Genomic DNA, 27727 nt, shown 5'->3' on the forward strand with positions numbered 1-27727 from the left:
CAAATTAACTAATCTCCTTGAGAAGAACACGGGCCCTGGGCCCGGATCAGTGAGAATCACCACAGATCTACACCGAGGGAACCTCCCTCTGTGAATTTCAAGATACGCAGCCGTCTGCATCCATACGATTACAATATGGGAGTAGCCTTCATTCTTTCGGCAAGCCGTGTTACCAGCCAGAGGAATAATTATATTGAATACGAATTACTGAGACGAGTGACTGCTTAGGGGTGGGAATATAGATCCGGCATCTTCTCCCAACGCCTTCCCTTCCTCACCTCTATCAACTCCTCACCTCTCATCTTCCCTTTCTCCTCTCCGACGCGTGTTGACTCTTACTATTTATCTACTTGATCCTTTTGATCCTCGTGTTCCAAAGTCTCAATATGGCCGATGATTATCCTGACGTCTCTCAGTGGCAGTTTAGTACAACGTGGGTTTATTTCCCGTGTACAGAAGAGTACTGGAACCGAGCCGAACAATTCGAAAGAGCTATCGAAAATATCGATAGCCTGACCTACGCGATGTATCACTATCATCCAGCTATCCCACCTACTATGCGGGGTATCCTGCTTGCGGTCTATCACCCACTGGATTCCGATACATCCTCTATCCTGGCCATTGCACGCGGCGATCTGGTCAGCTATCGAAATGCCGCTTCTGGAGTCTTCGAAGCAATGGGACCCAGCCAGTCGACCATATATCTCTCTCTTTATGAAGGAGACGATAATATGGATACGAGGTTAGTACAGCCGTTGGTTTCGAATTCGGTCCTTGATCTTAGCTGATTTTTGTTTATAGCGAAGACGCAATGACGGGCATGGGTATTCTGTGAGGTCACTAGATCTGGATATCCTCGACCTTCAGCCTTATTCTCATTACATAACTACTTAATATGTGGATAAGGCTGCGATCAGAAGTTACTACTATGGCCTGATAATTACGAGTTATCGGCTAGATATTATCTTGATTATTTAATTATTCAAATCAAATAATACTTATACCTGATCAAGCGCGCTATACAAGATGCTAGCCGTCCAAGTGATTCGCTGCCTAAGCAAAGAATATAGCCATGAACGCCGTCAAATCCCTCCAACTCGCAGAGACCCATGAAACAAAGCATGTTGCGGCGTATGAAGGTCGTCGCCGCAGCTAGCCATTACTGAATACATAACGAAAGTGGAGCGAAGTCATACAATGAGTCAAAATTATCAACGGCTCAATTATCTTGCCGGTGAGGTGTGCGAGTCTCACTAAATCTATTTAGGCTGCAATAAGCATGTCAAGTCTTATGCAGTTGTGTCTATCGAACGAATCTCGGTCTCGTCCTTCCCTGCCGTACTCAACTAAATATAAGCGGCAAGCCTTGTGAGCGTGACGGCTGGAGGGATCTATCTTATACCTTGGATGATCAAGAAGCGGATATGCTTTCGATAAATTCTCAATTTTATCAGCAACCTTTATCGCTGCAATAGTACGGCAAACGATCCTACAATATTGGCAAATGACCCTACAATATTGATTACGCCATGGTGCCGTGGTAATCCTGAATGATTGTATAGGGAAATTTGTCATGTTGGGTACGCAGAGGCAGCTTTCCCTAACAGGCATCCATGTTATATAGCCACGCTCATACTTACTGTTTATGCGGCTCACGGGTTACCACGATGTTTGCTCATGGTTGAGATCTGAACCGTGGCTGACCCCGGTCTGTGACTCAACCTGCAGACGTAGCGATGAGTTTATCAACATCATGTCGTGCCTGAGTATTTGAGCCCCTTTTTTCTTTGTTCTCTTCCAACCATAACTCTGCCTACTACACATCACGACACACACCACAACACACACATCGTCTACGCCACATTCAACACACGTTGTCTCTAGTTTACGACCGATACTTTCCGTCTTTTCGTCTCTACAATTAATAATGTCTTCCGACAAACCAGGCAGCTATCTGCCGACCCCAAACAATGTGCAGCCAACCAAAAGCCCAAAATCGAAACGCAAACGCCTAGCGATAATCCTTGCCGGGTCCTTTCTACTAGTCGCCATAATCGTTGTAGTTGTCTGCCTCGCAGTCTTGCTCCCTCGAAAGCTTAAGCACGATAGTAACCACGATGGCGGCAGCCACAACACCGGAGTAAGTACCAATCAAGGAAATGACACTCATTCTGTGGATCCCGATGGAGGCACTTACTACGGAGGTGGTACTCATAACGGAACTGGTACTCATACCTCGAGTGCCACTCCGACCGGTGATGTCCCGCACCAGCCAAGTGCTACTCCCAATGTGGAGGACTCTCAACAGCCAAATACCGCTGTCAATGTAACTGACACACTGCCCGTACAGTCCGATCAAGGCGACAATCATAACATTCCTCAAGATGGAGAATGTCATGTCGTCAGCAAAGTATCTTACACCTTCTATGGATACCCCGACAATGACCCCCCAGGAGCAGATATCTCGGAAGACTGTGGCCGCGGCATGGCCGCTGGCGGAATCGGCACCCACAAGAATCCGCTGACTTTCGCCACGGCGCCAGGCGAATTCGACAGATGCGAGATCGTCTATTCGCCCTATCTACGAAAATATCTCATCAACGAAGACTACTGCGAACAGTGCAATAAAGACTGGAAGAGCCATATTTGGCATGTCGACGTGTGGTTGGGAGGAAACTCTACTACCTACGGCACAGAGCAGCTGAAATGCGAGAATAGCCTGACTTCGGCTGAAGAAAGTCAGGTCGTGATCAAAAACCCAAGCAGTACTCTTCCTGTCGATCGTGAGTTCCTTGACATGTTGATGTTGTCATTGTGTCGACATATACTGATGGTTGAATCATAGTTACCTCGTTCTATCTGGGAGGCAACTCAGTTTGCAGCCTCGACCACATTTATTCAGATTACGATACGAAAGATTATTGCTGAGTGATCGCTCTTATGTGATGATATTGGATTTGCTTGCTATATTACTTTCTTCAGATTGATGGTCTTTGTTTGTCTGTTTTATTAGCCGGCTTTCATTCAATTTGCTTCTGATGTGTGTTGCTTATCTTTCTCCTGGCTATTATTTGCTGCATCACAATGATGTATTTGATGTTTGCTATTGCTCTGCTGCCTACGGACTTAGCAGCTCTCAATGATAAATCATGCCATCTAAAACATGCCATCATATAGTTATATCGCGTAAGCCCTCCGATATCACTCCGGAAGGCAAGCGTAGGATTGTTTCATTACGGCGGAGCATCTCGCCTTATTTCAAATGAATATCACTGCTCACTATTGCACGCCATACAGTGGAGACCATACTACAGGGCTGCTATCTGAGCAATCGGATATTCTTTAGTCACAGGCTAATGTCAAGATATCATTTAACTAGAATCTAGCCTTTCTGCATGACCGGCCTAGAACAGGTCAGTACAAGCTCTACCACCCCCTCCTTTCTGCTATTCAGTTTTCAATTTTCAAAGTAGCTCAAAGCTGACAACCTCTATCTATGGCTAAAATACAGTGCCTTCAATGCTTGTGGATGTTATTGCTGATTGGATAATGAATCGAACTATGGGTCTTACGTAATGGATAATGAAGCATTTTGAGCCAAGATTGAAGATGCACCTGGCACAAGAATAGAGCCAGCCTATATAGGCGGATACCAATGTTAAGATAAACTAATATTGACTCTTTAGGCTTCGCTGCCTAATATCAACAGGCATAATAACCTTAAGGCGTCTTTAGCACCCTTGAAGGTGATTTAGGCTGTTTCGGGGAAACAATCAGACTTTCCCAATCGCCCACGGATGCTCCACCGACTAGGCTAAACCCCGTCACAGTGGGCGTTTCAGGTACAGAATGGTTTCACTCTTAGGGGCTCGGCAGGGTCTAGGCTGGGTCTGGGCTGGGTCTCCTTCTAATAAAGGCTAAATTTCTCCTGCAGAATCATGGGTATATCAGGAACAGTCTCCCCCGTCGCTGCAGACCTTCTCTTCCGACTCCCAAACCCGGTGAATCATCTCCTAAGCCAAGTCATCAATCAATCAACATGCTCACCAAGAACCTTCTCCTCTGCTTCGCCGCCGCTAAGGCTGCTCTGGCCGTTCCCCATGACCCTGCCACCGAGCGTTCGGCGGATGCCTTGCACCAGCTCTCTGAGCGGTCGACTCCGAGCTCGACTGGCTACAACAACGGCTACTACTACTCCTTCTGGACCGACGGCGGTGGTGACGTGACCTACACCAACGGAAACGGTGGCTCGTACTCCGTCCAATGGTCCGACGTCGGCAACTTTGTCGGTGGAAAGGGCTGGAACCCCGGAAGTGCGCAGTAAGTACCTGAGCATCTTCGCTAGTATCATCTGAACAATTCAATCGAAACAATTACTCACATGAGTGTTACAGCGACATCACCTACAGCGGCACCTTCAGCCCTAACGGCAACGGTTATCTCTCCGTCTATGGCTGGACCACCGGACCCCTGATCGAGTACTACATCGTCGAGTCCTACGGCGACTACAACCCCGGCAGTGCAGGCACTCACAAGGGTACCGTCACCTCGGACGGATCCGTCTACGATATCTACACGGCCACCCGCACCAACGCCCCTTCTATCGAAGGCACCTCTACTTTCACCCAGTACTGGTCCGTTCGCCAGAGCAAGCGGTCTTCTGGCACTGTCACTACTGCCAACCACTTCAATGCTTGGGCTAAGCTGGGAATGAACCTGGGTACTCACAACTACCAGATCGTGGCTACCGAGGGTTATGAGAGCAGTGGATCTTCGTCCATCACTATCCAGTGAGCTGCGGATGTGCGAATGAGTGCGATGGTACTTGCAGATATTGAGTAGTCGTATGATATGTGAGAGATAGTCGTTCGGGACCAATGAACTTGTTATTCGAGTGCATAATTCATAGCCTAGTATCCTTAGTAGTATCCTTAGTAGTATCCTGGTAATAGTACGTTATCTGGCTAGACCCAAGTGCACAACTATTAGGTATACCAGGGGTTATCCCTTTTTGGTCTAGTTGTAGCAGTCTGTGACATTTTATGATCTGTGGAAGCTCCCGTTATGCAGTACTCATTTCGGAGTAGACGACACCGGTCAGTCTAGCCATAACTGAATACGCTATGGTTTCAATAATGGCCTCTTTTCTTGCACCTGAGACGGTGTGGCTGAATGACAGACGCGGGATGTTCCCGCCTGTTGTTCATGATTCCTTAATACATCTACCAATGAAAACGAACTTCGGCATATCCCTCAGGGCGATGCCGAAGCTTCCTCCAAATAAGATTGCCATTTGCTTGTCGGTAAAGATCGGCGGCCCGCTCTCCCTTCCAGGGTAGTGGGTCCAAGACAACCAATCATCACAGGCTTACTAACTGATGACTTGGCAGGCAAATCTCGACGATAATAAAAGTGACCCACGATGCACTTGGTTTCACCCCTACCAACCAGCAGTATCATTCCCATCATATACAAAGTGAAAAAAGGAAATGAGAAGGGAGCAGACTCACTCACTGTTCCACTACCTTGCTTTTTGCAGGTAAAAAACGGCCGATCTGCCGAAACGTCATACAACAATTTCGCGTGCTTGAAAATTTCATCTAGCAAATTAATTGCAGGTTTTTTCTATATAAAAATAGAAACTATCAACCAAATCAACCACCATGCAGGGACCTGGAGCCACCGTCGGCACGGTGCCGTATGAGTCCATGGCTGGAAAGCTGAACTCGAAGCTTCTTCAAGCCCTCAAGGTCTTGGGCTTCAGCCATATGACGCCCGTTCAGCAGCGGGTGCTCACTGAACTGCCAGATTGGCGCAGTGACTGCCTCGTCCAGGCTAAGACTGGTACCGGCAAAACGCTGGCTTTCCTGCTCCCTACCTTGCACTGCCTTCTTGATGGCTCGATGGCACTGCCGAGAGGGCAGGTGGCTGTCCTGATCGTGACCCCGACGCGTGAACTGGCCCAACAGATCGCCAAGTCATGTGATCAACTGACATCGCAAATGGCAGTACCTCTGAAGTGCGACATTGCTGTGGGTGGTACGGCTCGGGCTTCTGCGTTCTCGCGCTTCATGAGAGAGGCCCCCTCTGTTCTTGTAGCAACGCCAGGACGGTTGAAAGATTACCTGTCCGATCCCGAGGCGGCCATGAAGCTGTCTAACATTCAGACCTTGATCCTCGACGAAGCCGATACGATGCTCGAGAGTGGCTTCCTAGCTGATGTGAAGCACATTATCCGACACATTCCCCCCAAAAGCGCTGGTTGGCAGGGAATGTGCTTCTCTGCCACGCTTCCCCCCAGAGTCAGGGATGTGGTCAGTGTCGTGCTCAAGCCAGGCTACAGTAGCATTTCTACTATTGATGAAAACGAAACCCCAACGCATGAGAGAGTTCCCCAGTATCATGTGCTGATGCCGTCTGTGGCAGATACATTCACCACTCTTGCCTCCCTCCTTCAGTTGGAATCGAATTACAGCTCGAAAATCATCGTTTTTGGCGTCACCGCAAACATGGTCAGCCTCTTCGCGGCTGCCTTTTCTCGTGGCCTGACGAAATTGAGCGTGTTTGAGATCCATTCCCGGCTCAGTCAGAGCGCTCGCACCAAAACTACCGCTCAGTTCAAGGAAGCTGCTGCCGGAATCCTGTTTGCATCGGATGTCATTGGCCGCGGCATGGACTTCCCCAACGTCGACCTGGTCATCCAGGTTGGCTTGCCGACCAACGGCGAGCAATATGTTCACCGTGTCGGCCGTACAGCTCGTGCTGGCAATGACGGACGCGCCATCATCATCCTCACCGAAGCGGAGACTTTCTTCCTGAGAAACAATCGCCACTTGCCTATCCAGCCCCATCCCCAGACCCAGTCCATCATCGAAGAAGCTGCCTCATGTGCAGACGATGTGGCAGATGCTATGTACGCGATTGACGAAGAGAAGAAGCAACGTGCCTACTCGTCGTTCATCGGTTTCTTTGCTGGATCGGGGCTTCTGAAGCAGCTTCGCCTCGACAAGACGGGTCTTGTTCAGATGGCCAACGACATGGCCATCCAAGGCATGGCATGTCCTGAACCCCCTGTCATCGACAAGAAGATCGTTGGCAAGATGGGCCTGAAGGGTATTCCCGGATTCAATTATGGAAATGGAGGTGGTCCGGTTCGAAGCGCGTCTTCTGCGCCGCGTGGTCGTCATGGCGGCAAACGCGATGCCAGTGCCGGTGGACCAGGAGATGGAAGAGGTGGTTTTGAGAAGAGGCAGAAAAGCACACGCGGCAGGGGCCGTGGAAGACGTGGAGGAGAGCAAAGAGCAGCATAAGTTGGACGAACCTGAGATTACGATGCCAACGATAGGCAAAAATAGACAATAGACATACCTTATATTACAGACTATGACGGTAGTATCCTTAGATATGCACAATATTACTACATCACTTTAAACATTTGTACCCAAGCAGGATGCAATCGAGATTGCTGAGAATAGGGTAAAATGACAATTAATCTTGGACCAAAGGTGCATTTCAGCGTGTAAACTCCAACAAAGGACTCAGTTCATTGTCTACTTTGGCAAGTCACGACCCCATTGTCACATTTATCCGCATCGCTTCTTTCTCCTTTCTTTTATCTGTCCTCCCCTTTTCTATGAGCAATGTCTCGTTGTCTTCCTTTCTTTGTCTTCTGTTTTCCACCGACATAATGCAAGCTCATTTACCTGCAACAAAGAAACGCCCCATTTCTTATCTCTCTTTTGTAAATCGCGAGCTGTGGATGTTGACGGCTCGCTCCACGGCCATGGTGATGTGGCTGTGAGAAGTTACGACTTGCAATATAATGAGCAGACGCTTAAGCTTTCACTTACCAAGTCCCAAGAAGCTCTTCGATGTTGAGATATGAAGTGTACGTGCATGCTGCGGTACAAGCCAGAGATGCAGTGCTTCTGGTCACACAAGCTAAATGGCATAGTCTATCTCAAGCTTTCACTCAGCCACCTGCGAACACTCTCCGGCCTCGACATGATAACTTATTGTCTTTATGCGGCAATGACCGAAACTGCTGTGCTTTCAGGTCATACATGCTTGATTGTGGTTCCCTTTCTCATTTGGTGAAGCATTTCCTACGATGGACTCTCCACGTTCCTCCTACGCACCAGACATATTCCGAATGCTCTCAAAGAATGCAGTTCACTGATATCTATCCCTCATAGTGGCTTTCTCACGTTGACGGTATACTCCTCTACAATATACACTGCAAAATGAAATCTAGCGATGCATTCTCAACACCCCGGAAGGAACAGCTTCATGAAGCTTTCAATCATCCATCACCATGCTCAAGAAGAAGAGAACAATGTCTATATAGACCATGAAGAAACCACACCATTTACAAGATCATCATCGCTCACAACGGTCTTCACATCCTCACAACCCACCAGCTTCTTCTCCAGACAGTATCTGAATTTGTTCTTGAAAAATCTCACTCAAACAAGATCACACTGACATATAGTATACCCACCGCAACATACTAACGGTATATACTATAATCAAGATGTCTGACAAAACAGGCTCCTCTTCTAACAACAAATCTGGAGGTAGTGATGATGCTCGCATCGGTCAAGCGGATTTCGCTGTCAGGGGCACCCCAAAGGCACTTAACCAGGTGCATGTCTGGGCCAAATCTGCCCAAAACAGGCGTCAGAAGAAAGAAGACGGATCCGACAGCAAGGGACCGTCCGACTCGTCCAGATAGATGGAAGGGGTGTCTGCTGTCATGCTGACAGTTACCGACCGACCGACCGAATCCGGTCGGGTTGATCGGAGCTTTTTTCTGTGAGGACCCACTTCTCGCCCTGTCTTTTCTTACTTTCTGTTTGATCGCTCCTTAGTTCCTATCCGTGGGTCTGTCTCCTGTGTTGCAGTGATATTCAGGAGGGTCCCATGTTCCCTTTACTTTTGAGTCTCCACAGGTCGTGGCATCATTGACATTGATGTGCTTAAGTTCATAGGCTATATATAGAAGCCTGTGGGTAGGCTACTTACTGTATGTCATTGTGATACAAGGGGTCATGGAAGGGAAAGGACTAGACATCTTCCGACCATATACATAGATGCAGTCACGATGAATGAATGAGAAATATCATAATTGAAATTGGATTATCCTTCTATACTAGTACGTTGTAGGTATTAGTTATCCGTAAGCAGACATTACGCGCCCGCCTCGGTGTAACATGAAACCACCACCAATGAACATGACAGAATTACTAAGTAACTCTGAGTCTAGGGGGATGAGATGAAACACCAGCATCACTAATTAACCATCTCTAGACGTGATCAGTGCTGTGCAATAAATCGCTCACTACAAATCTAGTACAACAGTTAGCATCGCCTTACAAGGGCTAAGACTGCCCCTGATTCTACCAACTACAACTCTAGCTCCAAACCAGCGACTAAATTACCACCCTATGTACCCCTGATACTATCTATCTTCTACCCCTGACAAGTGATAACAGTCATGCTAGTGCTACGTACCTTGATTCCAACGATCCCCATCCACAAGACCAACTATATGAAGTATAATCAGAAGTCTCCACGAAGCATCACCTGCAGATTGCAGAACGATCAAAACCCATTACCAAACAACTTAGACTAACTACTATCGAAAAAATAATTACATGATTGGCCTGTTTAATCAGCATTATCTCCACCGATTGAACTTGATTGACTTGACTCCGATCGCCGTGGCGTAGATAGTGGCGTGGCGTGGCAGGGCAAAGGCAGGGGCCGTTCTATCCGAGCGGGACTAAAATCGTTAGCGTCAGGAGATTTTCCTTTCTCTTTCCGGTTTGTTAGTGGCCACTATCTATCGAGTTAGAATTGTTATCTGTGAGTACTGAGTAACTAGTGTGTGTCTGGGCTGTTCTAGAAGGTTGAAACCGGTTTTTGAGTCACTACAGTCAGTACTTAGTAGATAGTAAATTAACTAGGTAGATAGTGGATGTATGATGTGCGTGTGACAGCAGGGATTATTCGTCTTGCAGGATGAGGATTACTATCTTCAAGCAGGTTTCTGCAGAGTACTGTATAGATTAGTAGGATCAATTTTCCGATGTCATACTCTACATTCTTCCATTCTATACAGTATACACTACATGAGCAAAGTAAAGTAATATCATCATCAATGCAAGCGTGCATATCCCGCGGGTATTAATTAAGTATTATCTAAATTATCCATAACAATCATGATATGATGCAAAAACCAAGGCTCCCAACTATGCAATCCAATCCAATCCAACACCCATGCTTTGCTTTGCTTTGCTATTTCCGTCCAGCGATCATTATTATTGTTGATGAGTATGTTGTCGTTTTGTTCGTAGTGTAGTGTAGTGTGGTGTATGTAGTGGTGTCACTCAAGCGAAGTGGAGGAAACTGAACCTATTAATTCATTGTTAGTATTCAGGTATTCATATGGAATCTGTAGAGGATACATACTTCCTCGAGAACTTGGCCTTCCATTTCTTCTCAGACGACTTGCTGCTGCTAGCGCAAGAATCCAAATGCTCCTGGGACTGGATTTCCTTGGCGAAAGCGGCATCGACGACGTTGCTGTCAACGCTGCCAGGGGTGCTGGGGGTGCTGCGGTTGCGACGAGCAGACTTGGAGCCAAGGCCGTAGGATTCAGGGCCGATCAAGGGATAAGGGATAGTCATTTTGATGGTGGTTGTTGTTTGAGGAATGTAGATGATGTGTTTGTAATTGGTTGTAGAAAGTCGTAGTATAGACTTGTGTGGAGGTAATTGGAATGCGATGATGTAGAGAGAAGAGAAGCTAATGCTTTGCTTGCTTGCTTTGCTTTGCTTTGTTGGATGATGATTCCAAGTGCAAATCGACGGTACCAGAAGGGAGTTTATATAACTTTTTTCTTCTATGACTCCTTGGTTCCTGACTTGCGTTATTTTGTTCATCCCATCCTGATTTTTCCCTTTTTTTTCTTTTTCTTTTTTTTTCTTGCTGATCATGCGAACAGCAAAATCCCAACCCAAAGCCCCCATTCCAAAAATAATCCCGACCGAACGGCACTTTGGATCCGAACAGGCGATTTGCAAGGACTAGAACCGTAGAACGTGGCTAGCTGCTACTCTGCTTTGGGTTTAGTCCCTAGTGAAAAAAAACGGGAAAGCAACAAGCAACGCCACCCTTATCAAATCACGCATCGAAAGGTTCACGTCTAAGTCGACGGCAGTCTAGAAGCTGAAAAAGTTTTTTCTTCTTACCCAACACTCTTACTGACTCACCCAACCACCATCACCGATATTCATGATAGTAGGATACTATCTACTCGGTTAAATCGGCGCGTTGGGTTGATAGATTTTCGCCATCCAGCCCGTAATTATTATTACTCTCTACTTTTCGCATAGATCAGTCGAGATCATCAGGTGTCGACTAGCAATAGTTGTACGTAACTCTTCCAAGTTCCAACCACCCTCCTTCACCCAGCTCACTAATGAAGAATGCTGAGTGCAACACGGGATCCCGACCGAAAAGAGTGGCAATCGGGTTGAATCCACCACATCCTGTAGCTGTGTACCATGGCAGCGGCAGCTGAAGGAGACTTTCCGCTGGGTGATGTCCGTCTGTCTGAAACTTTAATATTTCTCCGATTCTTTTTCTGGCTTGCTTTCTAGTTTGAGGTCCAGATGTGACACACAGCAGAGTATACACCGTAACTATCTACGTAGTTAGTAGTCACTCACTCACTCATTTCCCAACATATGACTATACCATTAAAACACATCACGGTACACCGCTCTAAAATTCGCGATCGTCCATTCCGTACCAACAAAGGACACAACGTACACGTATACTCCATATCAATAAGCCAAATACTTCTTACTACTGGCTTCAAGTCGGTCAATCTCCTCATTCCATATTCATGATGACGAGGACAATGAGAAGATTGATGATGTACCCAATATCTGCCAAGATTCAAAAGCCGAGTAATGGAAAATGTATACTAGTCCTATATGAGTATCAGATTTACTTGTATACTACTGAGCAATGCTTGCCGATCAATTCAGGTCCAGGGACAACAAGACGGTAACTACTTCAATTGTTGGTTGACAATAAAATCCGGATACCGGAACGGAACGCACAAACGAAAAGTAAGATATGGACATCAATCAACCCGCTGATTAGATGGAACCATACAAATGACTCTGCTATACTACTAAGGAAGGAAGAGAAAACTCAAAATCCGCGGGAACTCGGCATCGGGAACCAGCACCACCACCACCCGCCAAGCAAAATGTTTTCCCTGTCACGGGGATATTTCCGCCGCCCGGACCTCTTCTTAGTCTTGCAACACATCGCAGCCCCCTCAATTCCTCAGTCCTGGGCATGTTTCGCGTAACGTCGCCCATCAATCAATTGATGGGATGGCATGCGACCGTTTTCTTTCATTATTGTTTCAAGGGATGATGATGATAATCATCTCATGCGGATAGATCAATTGATGACGACTACTAATCTTCCAAAATATTCTAATTGAGGAGGTCGTATGAATGATGCTGGACTATTCTACGCACCCGGATCAGGAGACGTGTGCTGGTATTGATGTGATGAATGCTTAGCAGCTCCTCCACCCCCTGTTGATCACGCTCTCGCCCTGATTTTTCTTGTTCTTCTTCTCGCCTCGCCTCGCCCGAGTTTCCCAAATTTCCATGCTGGCGCGCTAGTTACTAGTTAGCTGGCCCTGGCCCGCTCGGTCGGCGGCACCTGACTGACTGACTACTATCTATCTAGTATCTACTACCTGCCCAACCGAACGAACTAAACGGCTCTAGATGGTTCTATTCCATCGACGCGATCACGGTCGCATCGCTTCCACAGACTCGAGAGATATCTCTTACTAACGGGACGCAGTATCTTCAAAGCACCCAATTATCACTGAGGGATTTTAAATCATCAGTTTCAAGGCACCGACGAATACGATCGCTAGGATAACCCCGTGTGTCAATAACACCATCCGAATGTCATTCTGTTGGCTAAAACATCGCCGTATCAACAAACGAGGCTTCCCATTCTGTTGGCTGGAACAAACAATAACAACATAATTCGGGCTTCTCAAACCCTCGCCACCGTATACTGAACATGGCATTTATCGAGGTCCGACTTCTCAATGATCTCAAGCACGCTCCGACCTGTTTTGTTAATCTTCCCCGTCCACACCGCAGTGAAGCTCTCCTTGGCCTGCAAGATCAATTTGTGCAAACTGTTCTCCGTATCCTTTTTATTCCCCCCGACCACTAGGTCGAACTCATGGTACTCTGTTTCGTCACCCAGAACGCTGCTGGACAATGTCCCCTCGGCTTTGCTGTCCGGGGTCACATAGAGATGTCCCTCCGAATCTTTATTGGTGTCCGTATCCTCCACCAGTTCGAAATCATTCGTAGAAAATAGACAGACGTCATCGCTGCCGCTAGTCACGATAATGCGTGCATTCGGGATGCTGATCTCATCGGACGTGGTGTTCTCGCCCTTGATGGTGATGCCGGTCACTTTGCCGGATTGATAGATGACGCTGGGGATAGTGTACTTGAGCTTCGGCGGCGGCGCATTCTCAAATCCCCCGACTAAGCCTTTGCCTACATGGTCGATGAATTCCTGTACCGGGTCGGGAGGTGGGGAGCCACCAAACAAGTTCACGAACAGGTTGATGAGCATCATCACGACGCCAAGAACGGCGAGCACAGCCCCGAGTACGGGCAACACCGTGGCGAATACTCCCGTGACGGTGTAGAGTCCAATAGATGAGCCCACTTCCACAATATCCAGAATCACGGTGAGTGTTTGCGAAAGCAGAGCGATCGTGTTAATGATCTTTCCTCCCGTTGTCAATTTGTCCCAGTCCTGAACCAGGCTGTGATGTGATTAGTCGATGCCAGTTAACAAGACGGCAAGAAGACTGAAAAAGCAAGCTAACCTGAAGGTCATTGCAACAACTAATCCAATCCCCAAGAAAGCATTCAGTATTTTGACAGCATTCCCGGATACACCCCACTTGGACACCAATTCCTCCCCGCCGGCCGGGACATTCTCTGGCGGTTCATCGACGCCTTCGCCCCAACGTCCTTCATTGTCTGCCTTAGTAGCTGGGCCCTCTGGGAGCAAGTGATCGCCAACAATCTCGTTGAATGTGCCTTCGCCATTGATCTCGTCGGACATCTCAGCAAGACTGCCTCCACTTTCCGCAACAGACTTTTCAACTTTCTGGTCTAAAGCGGCGGTATCTAAGCTGTCCTCTGGAGTGGTGGCATTATCCCTATTTTTGTAATTGTTCCAGGCATCCCGAGCTTGACTGATGCCATTCACGACGGTCTGTATCATCTCCAAGATTACCACTGCTTTTTTAGCGTCTTCCATGTTGCCCCAATCCGTGATAAGACCATATAGAGTCGATGCAAGTTGGAAGATGTAAAATGCGACCTAGTGAACCTGGATCAGCTCGATCTTATCCAGTACGATCGCCAAGAAGAGGTCCCAATGACATACCATGCCTATCGTAGCGATCGGTTTCAGCTTTTTCAGCCCTGGCAAGGTGTCCCCGATAGCTTTTGCTACCTGCTCAAAGCTGGCTTCTGCCAGTTGAAACAGCCGCGTACCTTGCAAAGCAACTGCAAGGCCTTTGCCTACTGCGGTCAGCCACTTCTTCGCCTCTCCGAAAAACACCGCACCCTTCTCCACGATATTGCTGGCCCTAGCCTCGGCGGTTGCGGTCTGATCAAGTCCATTCGCCTTTTCAAACTCTTCGATGTCCTTTCCCAGTCCCTTGCGGACATCCTCATCGACGGAAGGATCTCCTTCAAGAACGCGTTGAATAAGGTCCTTCATCGAATCATGTAGCCACTGGCTAGCCAGATCTTCATCTGGGTCGATGTAAGGATAGCGAATTTGACGCTCACTAGCAAAGCCCACGAAATACTCGAACCACTGATCGGCTAGTCCTTCTGATGGTGCTAATGCGTCAAGGATACAGCACTCGCGGTTGATCACATTAACGCTCTGCATGAAGCATTGTGTCAATAAAGGCTCCCAATATAAGCGTAATCGTCTTACTTACGCCCTGGATAGGATGTGCTAAATATCCATACATACGGCCCTTATTCTTCAGTGCGGAATAAAGGGTGCAGGCCCAATCTTTCGGGTTATCGTCGAAATATTTGTCAAGCACGTCTGCATTGAATTCGCGAACAGCTTCGAGAGAAGCCCGACGGTTGATTTCCGCATACTCCTTGGACTTTGCAAGACACTTCTCACCCTTCAACACAAAAAGTACAGTCAGTTTCACCCAGTCATCGGAGGTTTGCTAGGTCGCACAATACTCACATTCCCGTCCCACCAATACCGCATATTCTTTTTTTCCTGCTCCGTGAACTTGTCTTCATACTTTTCATAACGCATTACCGACTGACATACAAACGCGGGGGCGTACTTTTCTCGAAAGAAGTTCTGCAAGTACGTCGGGAGATTGCCTGCTAAACTCAAAGGTAGATCTTTGGGCTTGCTCTGACCGGTCAATTTCTCGCGCTGGTCGTCATCCATGTGGTAGAACATCATCGACTTGATGAGAACCTGAGTCATATTATGAATCTGTGCCGCGAGATTTGATCAGCTATGGCTACTTGGCTATAGGCGCTTGTAACTTACTGCAACCTCGTCATAGCCATATGGATTGAGAAGCTCATCAACTGTAGGCTCTTGCAGCAGATGCAACTGTTCGGTCACGTCCGCTGGTTGCAAGGCCGAAGTGAACGCGGTCGGCGCAATCAAACTCGCACAATCTGCATAGGCTCTCGAGGCCTTCAATCGCATCTTGTAAATCTCGGAACTATTAATGTCGGAAGTTCCGCAAATGAAATGCCTGTATTATGTGAGCACAAAAAATCAATACGCATGTCACAGATGGCTACCCACCTATCTCCTTTTGTGTCACGCATCAGAGGGTTGTAGTCAAAGATGGCGCCCTTAACAGTGTAAAGATCCACATCATAGTCGATGTAGAATGACTGGAAAAGTATGGGAAGTGTGATATCAATTCCCAATTTGGACTTGAAATTCACATTCACTGTATTGACGTCCATCCCGGCATCGGAGATAAATGGCACAACACTTGCGAGGTTAAATTCCACGGTTGCTCTGATCCTGCCGTCATCGAGTACGACCTCCCAGCTATCATAGAGCCTTTCAAATTCTCGATTATATTTTTCATTGAGTCGATCCCTGAGCTCATCGAGAATAGGTATTCTTGTTGCTGTGGTTTGGGAACCATCGGGAGGGTACAAGAAGCCCCATTGCACGTCCATACCAGTTATAGGGTCCTTCGGTTCCTCTATTGGGTCATCCGGTGCCCATGTGTTTTTGTCGTACTTCATTGAGACTGTGATAAGAGGTTGGTATTCGCCATCGTCGTCGTCGTCGCCATTTTCACCTGCTTTTCTCTTAGCTTGTAGCAGCTGAATGTCACCTGCTACGCTTGTTGGCAATGCCTCGAATGCTTGGACGTCCTGCTTTGGGCAGTCTTGTGGTGCATCTGTGGTCGAAATGAGTACCACACCGTTACCCGACAGTCCGTGGTGGTAAAGGGACAAGACTCCATGCTCGAACATATTCCCTGGGACTCTGCGCGTCCATTGAAACGTCCGCCTTTGACGGTTCAACTTGGATCTCATCTGAGGCTCGCCATTTATAAGAATACAGCCATCTATGACACCAACCTCGGGCAGCGAGTACGCCGAAGGCAGGTTACTGTCACCCTTTGCGAGTAGTGAAAACTTCCTTTGTACCCTGTCAAGGGGAATGCCATCGGGTAGACGCCGAGGGTTATATTTCATCGCCTTAAGCTGGTCACTAGGAGAGACAATGGTTGGGAAAACCTCGGAGCGTAAGATTGGGCCTTCGTCTCTCTTCTCATAGCTTCCAAAAAGTTCGAAGTTCAGCCGCTCATGAATAGATTGAATGTCATTCTTCGTGAACGTTGAACTGAGCTCGTGGTATGATGCAAGAAGTGAGAGCCGCTTCTTAGGCGGAAGGGCACGAAGGGCGCGGGCCGTGGATTCGACGGATATCTAATAATCTTATAAGAACAAAATACTAGAAATGGCATCGAAGGCCCGTTTGAACTCACGGCGGGGTCATTGATGGCAACGAGGTACCCATTTGCATGATGCGATTGCTCGCCTGCCCACAGCGATACGCTGTACACAGTCTGCTCTGATTCATGGCCCACTTCTATGGACCTTATTTCCACAGTTTCGTACTTATCGAGATCGCCAGTGAGGTGATAGAGAACATGTCCCCTCCTCAATGGCCCAATCTGGGCATGTGGACAGCTTGCTTTGGCGGCATCTGGATCTACCGCTCGAAGTCCAGTAGTAGTGTAGAATGCTTGCGAGGGTGTTGTGAAGGGCTTCTCACCGTCTGCAATTACTCCATTAACTTGAAAGCTCATAGAGTATATCAAAGAGGGAGACGCTACTGCCACAGCGGCCTTCGCTCATGCCACACCCTCCCGCTTATCATAGATAGAGCAAGTTTTGTTCTCAATGCATGCAAAATTACTACCGCCTGCCATGTTGCATAAGTTTATATCTAAGGCAACAAGGTTATGGCCTCAACATAGAAACTTATGCCCCAGGCAGAGATAATGACCGCAGGTGAGGAATGTAGTTGGAAAAATAAGCGGTACTATAATATCTCAGGCAGACAATAGGTCCTCAGGCAAATTACCTAGGACAGTAGACGGTAATAACTCTGCCTGCATCAAAAATACGCCCTACTCTATATGGTAGGCAGAAGGGTGGCATGAGCGGAGGCTGGTGTGGCGGTAGCGCCTCCCTATCAATCAATGGGAAGCTTACTGAAACCGACCGAGCACACTTTCACATTCTTCGACGTTACGGTGCCGTATCCCTGGTGGCTATATTGCGGCGGCGGCTTCGCGGACACAAGGAATTGGTTGTTATTCGTAAGACTTTCTATATGTTTTGATTCGCCTCGGGAAAGATTTAGGTGCGTCCCAGGTAAGATACTAGACTGCAATCGCTCCGACGAGAGGGAAATTGCATTCATATTACTACTCGAGGACGTGACTATCATCAACGTTAGCTTTGCTCATATCGCACTGCACCCACATGAAGTACGCTGCGGTGGGCGAGCCACTAACCCTTGTTGACCCAGTCTGTAATGGCACCAGTATTTCTTTCTCTCCACGCGGTGCGTATAGCGTCACGCCACTTCCCGGACATGTTGTGGTAGAAGGTTGTGTAGAGCTTCTCGGAGTAGCTTACAAACTCGTTGATGATAGCTTCTTCGTTAATTAACCTATTCAGACTTGCTTCAATACTATCAAGGTATGGGCGGAGTTCTGGAAAGGAGTCTGTATCAAGCGCAGTTTTTACTGCTGCGTAGAACAAGTTCAGTGCCTCGAAAGTTGACAGCGAGCCTAGCACAGAACAATATGGCATTGTCGCGACTATACCACAGTTCGTCAGAATGTTGTCTGTCTCCCGTTCACTGCGTCGTCCCTGTTCATCCCATGCCACAAGGGACCATGCATGGAGTGCCTTGAAGCTAGGTCTGTCTTTTGAGAGCAATTTCCATATGTCAAGATATGCAGTTTTGTACTTCAGATAGTCTGCGACCAGAAGGATTGAAATGCTAAACAAATGATCTGACCTTGTGGGATCAGTCAAGGCAAGGTTGATGATGAAAGACTTGGTTTGTATTCTGTTAATAAAGTAATCCGCAAACCCGGCAGTATTTGCTAGCTCCATGAGGCTAGGATGACCATTGCTTTTGAACTTAGTATTGAGATGCTCGGCAAGACACATCGACATGAGGCCTCGTAGTACTTCGGGGGTAAAGATAATGAGGTACTAAGATTAATGAGTCCTCAGTTAGCTATCTCAGAAGTTCGTGGCCGTGATGGAGTGAAGGACTGACCGGTGCAAGTTTCGCTGCCATGAGTATCTGCCACGTGCCATCATCATCGATGCTCATGAGCTCAGCAGCAAGGAAGAAATTCCCCAGCCGGCTGAAGTCTTCCCCGGTATATTTGCCATCAAGCTCCTGGTTGTGGCTCTCATCACCAGGAGGATATGGCTGGTCAGTGTCAATGTACTTCCTCAAACTGTTGAAGTCACTATTCCAGCGAGCTCGGTAATGGATGCGACGCGCAAATCCATCGAACGAAATAGCAGGAAGTGTCTTCAGATCTCCGAGGAGGTCCTCCCATATAGCATCAAAATTGGCGGACATGATCGGTGAATAGACATTGAGGTTTTCCGAAGCAGATCTGGAAGACGAGGTAGCGAACCATCAATTAGGCTCAACACGCCATGAGACATGATGTGTTGAGGCCGCCCCTCCAGTATAAATGCTACTTGAGGTAGCATCATCTTCACATTCAGTTCAAATGTGATACTTAAACTTGACATCACCCACCTGAAACACATCCTCTTCCGAGTGCCTGGTACACATCCAAATGTGCGCGTCAGTGGTGGTTGTAACGTTACAGGAACCGTTGGCGAAGTTTCCATGGAAGGTAGCTGGCTAACGAAGCTTCGAAATAGACAATGTCGGCCTGAACATTTGTTACAGTGGTGTCATTAGTTCAATACGCCCTGGTTTTATTCAAATACTATAGAATTGTAGCTTATGATAATGTGGTACAATTCTGAAATCTCATGTTCCAATAAGCAATTAAGGCAAGAAGGTATCATCAATAAGCACTATACTTCTAAGCAACCACAGCCTTCTGCTACGATCCCGAAATTACCATCTACGACCCCGCACTAATATGTTGTCATAGATAATCAAGCTTCGTCGCCATTCTCTTCTGCATGTGCGAAACTTTGCTCTTTCGTCAGAATCAAGTTGCGGGTGCAGAGAGAAAATCCAACCAGGGGCACGGTCAAGCAAATGCCAGTAATGCACAACAGCATTTGCGTATGCTTGTAAGCAACCACCACGGCATCGCGATCCGGAGTCCCAATTGGGTAAGTAGCGCTGAATGCGAACGGATCCATAAACGCTTGAGTGGCCAATGTGGCGTTACCGAGTCTGCTGTTTAGCTCTCCGGGGAGAACTTGGGTCCAGACCGCTCCAGAAATGCTTCCTCCTACTGCAGTGCCGATATTGTAGCAGGCTAGAAATAATCCTGTGACAACGGCCAAGTCTTTCTGACGTTAGATCCAATTGAGAGAAGGAATGGGAAGACTCACGCTCATGCTTGGTGGCAGCTTGGATGCTGGCCTGCGCAGGGTAGGGAAACAATCCTCCAGCTAAGATACACTAGTCAGTCTCAATCAAATGGGAACTAATGTATCTGGACTTACCAATGCCCAGAAGGATCTGGCCGCCAATTATCCCCGAATGACTGGATGACGTAGGCCCTCCACGGTAATAGATCAGGATTCCATAGGCCACCATGAACAGCAGTGTACCTCCAACGATAAATGGCTTGAGTCGCCTGACCTTGAAGACTACAAGGCCTAGCAGGGATCCAGTGAGGACACTGGCAAAGCTGTGAGAAGTATAAGTTCGACGTCTGTACAATCAAGGGAATTTCCAGCAGCTTACCTATAAAGCGACCTGATCCTCGTTGCGCTTGTGATACTTTCATCAAAGCTAACAACGAGGACAGTGTAGAGATATTCGCTTTGAAGGGCCCATGCTGCACCTCGTTAGACATGAAACAGAAGGACACGCTCCTGCTTACCAGTGTTTAACGTAACAGCAATCCCCAAGGCGCCCCAAACCGCTCTATCTTTTAGCAGCTATAGGTTCGTTAGTATTAAAGAATTCCAAATGTGCTGGCTTCGTACCTTGAATGGAACCATGGGATGCTTGCATGTTCTCTCCCAAACAACCCATGCCGGAATACAACACAGCCCCACAATGAGAGGGGCGATGATCTTCGCTTTCTTCCACTGGGACTTTAACCCGCCGGCTATCGTGAGAGGTACCAGAATCATGGCAAGAGATGCAATTATCACGATGATACCAGTTACGTCCAACTTCCAGAATAACTCGATCGCCAGGCGGCGAACACCTAAAGTGCGGAAGGAGCTTGCGATATGGTCCAAGGTACCATCTTTCTTGGCTCTGTAGTGTACAATATATAGGATCACGAGAAGGGGCATTGTGCAAACTGGATATTGTCAGCAGCGATTTGATCCAGGTGGACATCTACCTACTAGGATAGATGACAGCGAACATGCCGATTCCCCAGCGCCATGTAGTCGCTGCAAGAACAGCCTCAGTTATGTTGCCACTGACCCAAGTGTTTATCTACCGGCATCAGCTGAGATCAAGCAATTCCAGGCTCTTAAAACAGTCCACCTTACCAGAAATGGAAGTGTTGGAATATATGAGAACACCAGACGGGAGCGAAGTGAGGTGACGTCCGCAACCAAAACCTCGACCAGTAGGATAATGGCCGTGTATCCGATCTATTGCACATCACCAAGTTAGCCCAAATAAACCAGCATCTGACAGGCCAGCCCGAACTCAATTCTCACCTGGTACAACACGGCGCCCGCAGCAAACTGCTCGACCGAACTTGCGGACGCCTCAATTATAGTACCTGTTCAGGTGGTTAGAACATAGCGACTCAAGAAGGATTGCGCCCAGTACCAAGGGTGTAGAAAAATATCGAGACCAAAATTAATTCCACTCTCCCAAAGACGTCGGCGATTTTAGCTGCAGTTGGCTGTGAAACAGGGCAATTAGTGTCTGAACTGAAGGCACAAGAGGCCACTAACCTGCGCTGCTGCTGCAATAACCGCTCTGAGGATATCGACACTCGACAACAAGCTATGAGATCCATAAGATGCCGTAGCGTAAGGCTGTGGAGCCATGAGCATTTGATGGTTCCGTAAAGTTGCAGTGGAAGCCAACCTGATAAGTACCCCGCAATAGCCCATCGAGACCGTAGACGTAGGCAATGAGGAATATTCCACAGAAAAGGAACACGCGATCGAGAATATGTAGGTGAGATGAAAGAGCCTCAATCCGCTTGACACCAGGACTTTCAAGTCCCGGTGTTACGCCAGGACCCTGCACATCATGAGCCGAAAGGTGAGCCTCGGTGGCATGAGAGCTCTCCTTGTTATGATGCATTGTAGCTCGAGCCTCACTCTTCAGTCAAGTATCCGAAGGGAGCTTTGGAGCTGATGAAAAAGCAGAAGAGTGAAAGAGAGTGGAGGGATTTGAGGGGATAAAAGTGTGAGAGAGTAGGAAGAACGTCAGCGGCCATCATCCCAACATCAGCTAATACCTAAGTGACGGGAATAAAAACCAACTTTCATCCTTTTCATAGACATTTTACTTTCTATCTTATCTGATGAACGAAGTCAAAGTCCGGAAAGACCCAACTTGAATCTGATAAGTTGTGCTGCATCGCTGTAGTTAATCTGCATTGAAATTATTCACATGAACAGGAACTTCTCTACCTCTACAAAACTGCCGATCGGAGAACACGATACGTTGTGGCCATCCACTGGTGGGAGTTGCAGGGTGTAATACTAATATCATGATGAGCAGCTCTGGCCGATTTGACGCAACTCCAACTGCTACTTCATATGCTCAGGTTAAATCACCACATGGCGCGTCATTCCTGGATGAGGACATTTTTTAGATATGTGCACCTGGCTGGCGTCATGCTGAGCAGTTGAATATACTGTTGAGCAATGACTATGGATTTTGCCTTTGCTCTTTTCCAGACTACTACATATCCTCACCTCCGCAGTCAACGACCTCTGCGCATCTTCACTACATCACAAGTACCATTTTTCCACTGACATTTTTTAAAAATATCAGAAGCTCCATAACTTTCAAGTCATCCAGTCAAGCCGACCGAGCGCACATCATACAATTGACATCGGTTAGATCACAATCCACGGGAAATATTACCGGTCTACTCTAAGCATCCAGTCTTGTGAGATGCATTATTCGGTGCGGACCACGTGTTCGGATCATCATTCTTGTGCATGACATTGTTGTCCTAGCCCTTGTGTCGAAATTGTGGAATGACACACAGCCTTACTGCCGCATATGCCAGGGATCTGCCAACAGAAGTAAGCTTGGAATGGTGGGGTGAACCGGGGCAGTTAGTGACGGGAGACAGAACAGTATAATCAGTTTTCGAACGAAAGATAGTTCTTTCAACGGACACGACTCAGTAAACACCCGTGTGGATAAGCAATGCTTGCAGATAAGCTAGGTAGGCGGGAGAAGGAGAAAACCAATTGATGCGTTCGAAGAGGGCGGGTATGTAAAAACAAAACAAAAAGAGAAATCACATTGCATCATCCGTGAATCGAACACGGGCCTCATCGATGGCAACGATGAATTCTACCACTAGACCAATGATGCTACTTGCTTGAGAAGATGTGCCTAATTTCAATAAATATCCTTCCCTACTAGGAGCTAAACAAAGTTTCCCACTCTATCTGGCCATACACTGTTCCCTATGACACAAGGGCCTGACGTGTATAATCTAGGTTTTACCATATCTAGGATGTCATGTGAATGATCTGCCTACACGTCCTTCAATTGAACTTTACATTGTGCGAGGGTTGCTACTACTTCTTGTGATTATCATTTCTAGCACAATTAGGGTTGGTGACATATTTTATCGCAAGGGGCGGTCCCACGAGTGTAACACAAATCATCCCAGTAAAAGCCCAGCAAGGAAATAATCAACTCTGCGTGTCTCCAAATACAGAAATCTCATAGAATGGGATGAGAGCATGCGACGCCCTGAGCACAACGAGGTGAGAGGGACAAGAAGCGGATACACTACTCTCTTATCCGCAAAGCATGTTCGAGCACCGCTCGACAAGGCATTTACGACTAGTAGCCGGCTCGCGAGCGAAATAGGCTCTCTATCCCTGGAAAGCTACATGATGTCCTGAAGGCTTTCCAAGTAGCTTGGCGAAACCTGGACCCGATGACCAAGTCATGATAAGAGGAACCTTGATACCCGGACTTCTTGCCGAACCTTAACCAACGATACCTGTTACGGTTCTCAAAGCCAACAGCGAGAGGCAAACTACTATGCTCTATCTAGCACAGAACATGCACCCTGCCCTGCAAGTGATAGATAATTTCCAGATGAAGGGTGGAATGTGCCAGTGGACACCCTTGATCTTCCGGATGCGGCTGCTCGCATTAGCTCCTCCTGCATGATGGATGATGAGCCCCTGATATCATAGCATACTATATAACCAAAAAGAAATGTTTGGATTCCTGATTCCCACGGGTACTGAGGATGGTGACCATCAAAACTCGAATAACACGGCAATTATATCGAGACGGGGCTACACTGACCCCTGGAACTTGCCACGTACAGCTTAGTGGCCCATCGCTATGGACGGAATTGTGAAAGATGCACTTCAAGGTCTTCCAGGCATTGTCGGAGACAAACTCCTGAGCGATAAAGCAACCTTAGTCAAACGTCCAACAAAAGAGCAGCTGGCTAAATTGTTGAGGTCTTCTCCGCCTGACCAAGGGAGGCCGTTAGAAGACGTTGTGCAAGAATTTGAAGAGATCCTCTCCTATCGATTCAGCGTCAACCATCCAAGATTCTTTGCCTTTGTACCATCGGCAGCCTCTCCACTATCGTGGCTGGGTGACGTTATCTCAACGGCCTTCAACAATTATGCAGGAAGTTCGGAGTCAGGTTCCGGTATCTGCGCGGCAGAAGAATCTATCCTCCGCTGGGTAGCCGAAAAGTTTGGACTGCCTCCAACAGCAGGGGGACAGTTTGTTTCCGGTGCCTCCCTTGCTTGCCTGACCGCGTTGACTGTTGCACGGGACCAGCTTGTGGAAGATGACATGCGCACAAAAGCAACAGCATATGTAACAGAGGAGACGCACTTCTGTATAGCAAAAGTGCTCCGTGTAACGGGCATGTTAGAGCACCAGATAAGAAATGTGCCTTGCGATGCGGAATTCAAAATGGATCCGGAGAGTCTTCGCCGGGCTATCGCCCATGACATCGAAAATGGCTTGAAGCCGTACGCTGTAATCGCAACCTGCGGCTCGACCAGTACTGGAAGTATTGATCCACTAGACGCAATTGCAGAAATAGCAACAAAGCACAAAATGTGGATGCACGTCGACGCTGCTTATGGGGGCTCCGTTGCTTTCTGCGAATCGCGTAAGAACCTCATAAAAGGCATAGGTCGCGCTGATAGCATCGCCTGGGACCCGCACAAATGGTTCTTCCAAACCTACGGCTGTAGTGTTATCCTTTTCAAGGACAAGCTCCATCCAAGGGAGAGTTTCGCAACGACGGCGCACTTCTTACACGATGTCGAAGACGGATATATTGAGAATCCTTTCAACTTTGGGATCGAATTGACACGACCAGCTCGTCACATGAGGCTCTGGTTCTCCCTACATATTCTGGGGACAGACATGATTGACCGGATGATTCTGCGCGGTTTTGAACTTTCCAACCTCGTTGCGTCTGAACTGAGTAAGCTTGAAGATTGGGAGATCGTCACACCTAGTAGCATGGCTGTTATCAACTTCCGATTCAATCCTTGTGGAATGAGCGCAGATAATATCGACAATATCAACATTCTTGTCTCCAAGAGGCTGGCTGCTCAGAATATCGCAGTCGTTTTCACCACTCGCATTCAGGGGGTGGTATGCCTTCGGATGTGTACCATCAACCCACAGACCACTGATAACGACATCCGCGATGTTATCAACGCTCTAGATCGGAATGCACGACTGATTAGCAAGGAAACCAAAGAATAAAATTAAACAATGTCGAGGAGTCTAAGTATCATACCGCTGTTGACGGTGTGTTTCGTTGTCTCAAGCAAGAATGGCGTAACACAAGTTGGAGTGAGGGGGTGAGTGAGTGTGAGTTGCGTAATGAATGCCGCATTTGGGATTGAGTGCTTCAGATTGTTTTGGTCAGCTGACCATTGAACACATGCAACCCACTTTATTTGGTTTGACAAATATTGCGTTATATACAGCAGCACCGAATGGATACGTTTCCCGATGTGCTATCGTGGACCATCACAACTAAGTCTGTCTTACCACACGAAGTCTAGCTAGAGTATAGGACCATAATCATTTTCACAGGCAAACTGATTTCATTATTGAAGACTGAGTCTCATTGGATATAAGAATATAAAGTCTCAGTTGATGGGAATCGCATTCCCATTCAGCCTTTCGAACCGAAACCCTTTGCTGACTAGTCCACCCGACTTCAACCAAGCATTAAGCTCGCTCGGATGGACGACATGGAATATCAGCATAACCGCAAACATAAGTAGGGCGTCGAATACATAGAGATACACTTCATGCGAAAGCAAATATCCACCGAACCCTTGGATATACTCGATAAGGCGGTAAATCGACCGCACAAGGATGAGCACACTAGCCGAATATAACACCCAGATAAGCTTTTGCCAGTTGATTTCAAGGGAATATGGTGTAGGGCTTTGATTCATGCGACGGTGGAAGATTGCCGTGGTTATTATGAAGAAACCGAAGAAAACGATCTGGACGACGAGACCGCCAACGATAATATGCGACCCATTCTCGGCACCACTCTGAGAGTGACTACCCATAAGACCGGCTCCTGTAGGTGAGGATGATGGGATTAGCAGGCGTTGGTAACAATTACTCGTCAACTGCAGTTGCCCCTACCTCCAGCTTGAAGAAGGAATGATAAAACGTCACCGGTGACGAAGATCTTGGTCAACCATTTCACTCGGATAAGGCTGTGTTGTTGAGCATGAAGAACGATTATCAACCTCCCCAATTCCATATATATACTAGCCGCAAAGAGAGCAGGCGCTACTAGAGGAAGCAGTGAGTTGATTAGGAAAGGGCCTAAGGTCCAGTTTGGGGACTGGTTGCTAGAGACGGCACGGGCGCAGTAGCCGACGAATTCAACTGCAGCGGGACATATTAGGATTGCTCAGTAACCTTGTACAATGCGCCCTGACTTACAGTATCCTCCGATAAGAAACGGTATAAAGAACCATGTTTTCGTCCGGATAAGCTGGAACGTGTGCAAGAGCGTGGTCAGTAGAAAGCAGATGATGAATATCACCGCCGCTGCTAGAGAGGGGTAATAATAGTAGTATTCAAAGCCTGAACGATTTGCAAGCGCCATTTGATCCAGCTTTATTTTCCCTCTCCCTTTTCCCTCTTATCGTTCCTTTTTGGCAGAAATGTACAGGCTTCTAGTTCAAGTGCAGAGCAGTCTGGAGCGCAGGGCAGGCCATGCTTTAAAAGGCCTTATTTCGGGAATCACATATGATGAGAGCATATTCATCTCAGTCGAAAACTATGCCCTTTTCAGAAAGGGAAACGCCATTTAACTGATAGCAGAGGCCCTCAGGTCCCACTGAACGCGTCCTCAACTGTTGCATAATGTCCGCAGGCGATACGCTTAGTCATTGATTTTCGCGTGAGATCGAAATGGTGCACCCATATTAGGCAAAGATCTGGACATATCGATGATTGTGACTGGGCTGCTGTGGTTATGCAAACTGTTCATCTCTCAAAAGACGGCTGGGGGAATAAGAATAGATGGGTGGAATCAAAAACAGTTGCTGATTAGCCGAGAAGAACTGGTTCTGATCCCCATCTCGAAAACCATTCCCAAAGAAGGATAGTTTACAGTCCAAACTGATGCCTCAGGTGTCAC

The 27727-nt window shown here is 47.5% G+C and overlaps 9 protein-coding genes and 1 non-coding gene across 10 annotated transcripts; 5 read left to right on the forward strand and 5 right to left on the reverse strand.

The window, feature by feature from the left end:
• Positions 1–386: 386 nt before the first annotated feature.
• Positions 387–835, forward strand: ASPBRDRAFT_193964 (uncharacterized protein; the record flags this gene model as incomplete). The annotated part of the gene is made up of 2 exons (XM_067620696.1): positions 387–742; positions 802–835. The coding sequence occupies 2 exons, from the start codon at positions 387–389 to the stop codon at positions 833–835; spliced, it is 390 nt and encodes a 129-aa protein (XP_067482567.1).
• Positions 836–1843: 1008 nt separating this feature from the next.
• Positions 1844–3163, forward strand: ASPBRDRAFT_173195 (uncharacterized protein). Its single transcript, XM_067619743.1, has 3 exons — positions 1844–2140; positions 2351–2783; positions 2846–3163. Exons 1-3 carry the CDS (start codon positions 1928–1930, stop codon positions 2926–2928), a joined length of 729 nt encoding a protein of 242 aa, XP_067482568.1. The 5' UTR covers positions 1844–1927; the 3' UTR covers positions 2929–3163.
• An 876-nt stretch (positions 3164–4039) lies between these two features.
• Positions 4040–4840, forward strand: ASPBRDRAFT_148122 (glycoside hydrolase family 11 protein; the record flags this gene model as incomplete). The annotated part of the gene is made up of 2 exons (XM_067619280.1): positions 4040–4320; positions 4395–4840. The coding sequence occupies 2 exons, from the start codon at positions 4040–4042 to the stop codon at positions 4792–4794; spliced, it is 681 nt and encodes a 226-aa protein (XP_067482569.1). The 3' UTR covers positions 4795–4840.
• Positions 4841–5447: 607 nt separating this feature from the next.
• ASPBRDRAFT_40603 (DEAD/DEAH box helicase) lies at positions 5448–7426 on the forward strand. Its single transcript, XM_067624388.1, has one exon. It carries the CDS (start codon positions 5664–5666, stop codon positions 7308–7310), a length of 1647 nt encoding a protein of 548 aa, XP_067482570.1. The 5' UTR covers positions 5448–5663; the 3' UTR covers positions 7311–7426.
• Positions 7427–10339: 2913 nt separating this feature from the next.
• ASPBRDRAFT_40606 (uncharacterized protein) lies at positions 10340–11027 on the reverse strand. Its single transcript, XM_067624389.1, has one exon. It carries the CDS (start codon positions 10689–10691, stop codon positions 10446–10448), a length of 246 nt encoding a protein of 81 aa, XP_067482571.1. The 5' UTR covers positions 10692–11027; the 3' UTR covers positions 10340–10445.
• A 2077-nt stretch (positions 11028–13104) lies between these two features.
• ASPBRDRAFT_193969 (uncharacterized protein) lies at positions 13105–19296 on the reverse strand (the record flags this gene model as incomplete). The annotated part of the gene is made up of 11 exons (XM_067620697.1): positions 13105–13900; positions 13964–14466; positions 14533–15042; positions 15101–15298; positions 15367–15630; positions 15688–15901; positions 15955–17105; positions 17165–17457; positions 17898–18128; positions 18203–18914; positions 18982–19296. 11 exons carry the CDS (start codon positions 19294–19296, stop codon positions 13105–13107), a joined length of 5187 nt encoding a protein of 1728 aa, XP_067482572.1.
• A 557-nt stretch (positions 19297–19853) lies between these two features.
• On the reverse strand, positions 19854–22161 carry sit1 (putative siderochrome-iron transporter Sit1; the record flags this gene model as incomplete). Its single annotated transcript, XM_067621735.1, has 12 exons — positions 19854–20215; positions 20262–20321; positions 20376–20563; positions 20620–20713; positions 20759–20816; positions 20865–21190; positions 21237–21330; positions 21387–21491; positions 21561–21625; positions 21676–21751; positions 21804–21887; positions 21940–22161. The coding sequence occupies 12 exons, from the start codon at positions 22159–22161 to the stop codon at positions 19854–19856; spliced, it is 1734 nt and encodes a 577-aa protein (XP_067482573.1).
• A 1183-nt stretch (positions 22162–23344) lies between these two features.
• ASPBRDRAFT_t82 lies at positions 23345–23415 on the reverse strand. Its single transcript has one exon. It is a non-coding gene; the product is annotated as a tRNA-Gly (tRNA).
• Positions 23416–24411: 996 nt separating this feature from the next.
• On the forward strand, positions 24412–25812 carry ASPBRDRAFT_118446 (pyridoxal phosphate-dependent decarboxylase family protein; the record flags this gene model as incomplete). The annotated part of the gene is made up of 1 exon (XM_067617174.1): positions 24412–25812. The coding sequence occupies one exon, from the start codon at positions 24412–24414 to the stop codon at positions 25810–25812; it is 1401 nt and encodes a 466-aa protein (XP_067482574.1).
• Positions 25813–26143: 331 nt separating this feature from the next.
• On the reverse strand, positions 26144–27593 carry ASPBRDRAFT_148134 (RTA1 domain-containing protein). The gene is made up of 3 exons (XM_067619281.1): positions 27025–27593; positions 26719–26967; positions 26144–26650 (listed from the first exon to the last, which is right to left on the reverse strand). Exons 1-3 carry the CDS (start codon positions 27188–27190, stop codon positions 26205–26207), a joined length of 861 nt encoding a protein of 286 aa, XP_067482575.1. The 5' UTR covers positions 27191–27593; the 3' UTR covers positions 26144–26204.
• Between the last annotated feature and the right edge of the window lie 134 nt (positions 27594–27727).

This window comes from Aspergillus brasiliensis (genome assembly GCF_001889945.1).
Source record: "Aspergillus brasiliensis CBS 101740 unplaced genomic scaffold ASPBRscaffold_3, whole genome shotgun sequence".
Lineage (NCBI taxonomy): Eukaryota > Fungi > Ascomycota > Eurotiomycetes > Eurotiales > Aspergillaceae > Aspergillus > Aspergillus brasiliensis.

What these genes read in the sequence shown, in the direction of transcription:
- ASPBRDRAFT_40606 (XM_067624389.1), bottom strand. Translation starts at nt 10,691, where the DNA reads ATGACTATCCCTTATCCCTTGATCGGCCCTGAATCCTACGGCCTTGGC.
- ASPBRDRAFT_148134 (XM_067619281.1), bottom strand. Translation starts at nt 27,190, where the DNA reads ATGGCGCTTGCAAATCGTTCAGGCTTTGAATACTACTATTATTACCCC. An exon ending in GTTTCTTATCGGAGGATACT is followed by an intron (nt 26,968 to 27,024) that starts GTAAGTCAGGGC and finishes GTCCCGCTGCAG; the next exon opens with TTGAATTCGTCGGCTACTGC. An exon ending in ATTCCTTCTTCAAGCTGGAG is followed by an intron (nt 26,651 to 26,718) that starts GTAGGGGCAACT and finishes CCTCACCTACAG; the next exon opens with GAGCCGGTCTTATGGGTAGT.
- ASPBRDRAFT_40603 (XM_067624388.1), top strand. Translation starts at nt 5,664, where the DNA reads ATGCAGGGACCTGGAGCCACCGTCGGCACGGTGCCGTATGAGTCCATG.
- ASPBRDRAFT_173195 (XM_067619743.1), top strand. Translation starts at nt 1,928, where the DNA reads ATGTCTTCCGACAAACCAGGCAGCTATCTGCCGACCCCAAACAATGTG. An exon ending in GCGGCAGCCACAACACCGGA is followed by an intron (nt 2,141 to 2,350) that starts GTAAGTACCAAT and finishes CTGCCCGTACAG; the next exon opens with TCCGATCAAGGCGACAATCA. An exon ending in CAGTACTCTTCCTGTCGATC is followed by an intron (nt 2,784 to 2,845) that starts GTGAGTTCCTTG and finishes GTTGAATCATAG; the next exon opens with TTACCTCGTTCTATCTGGGA.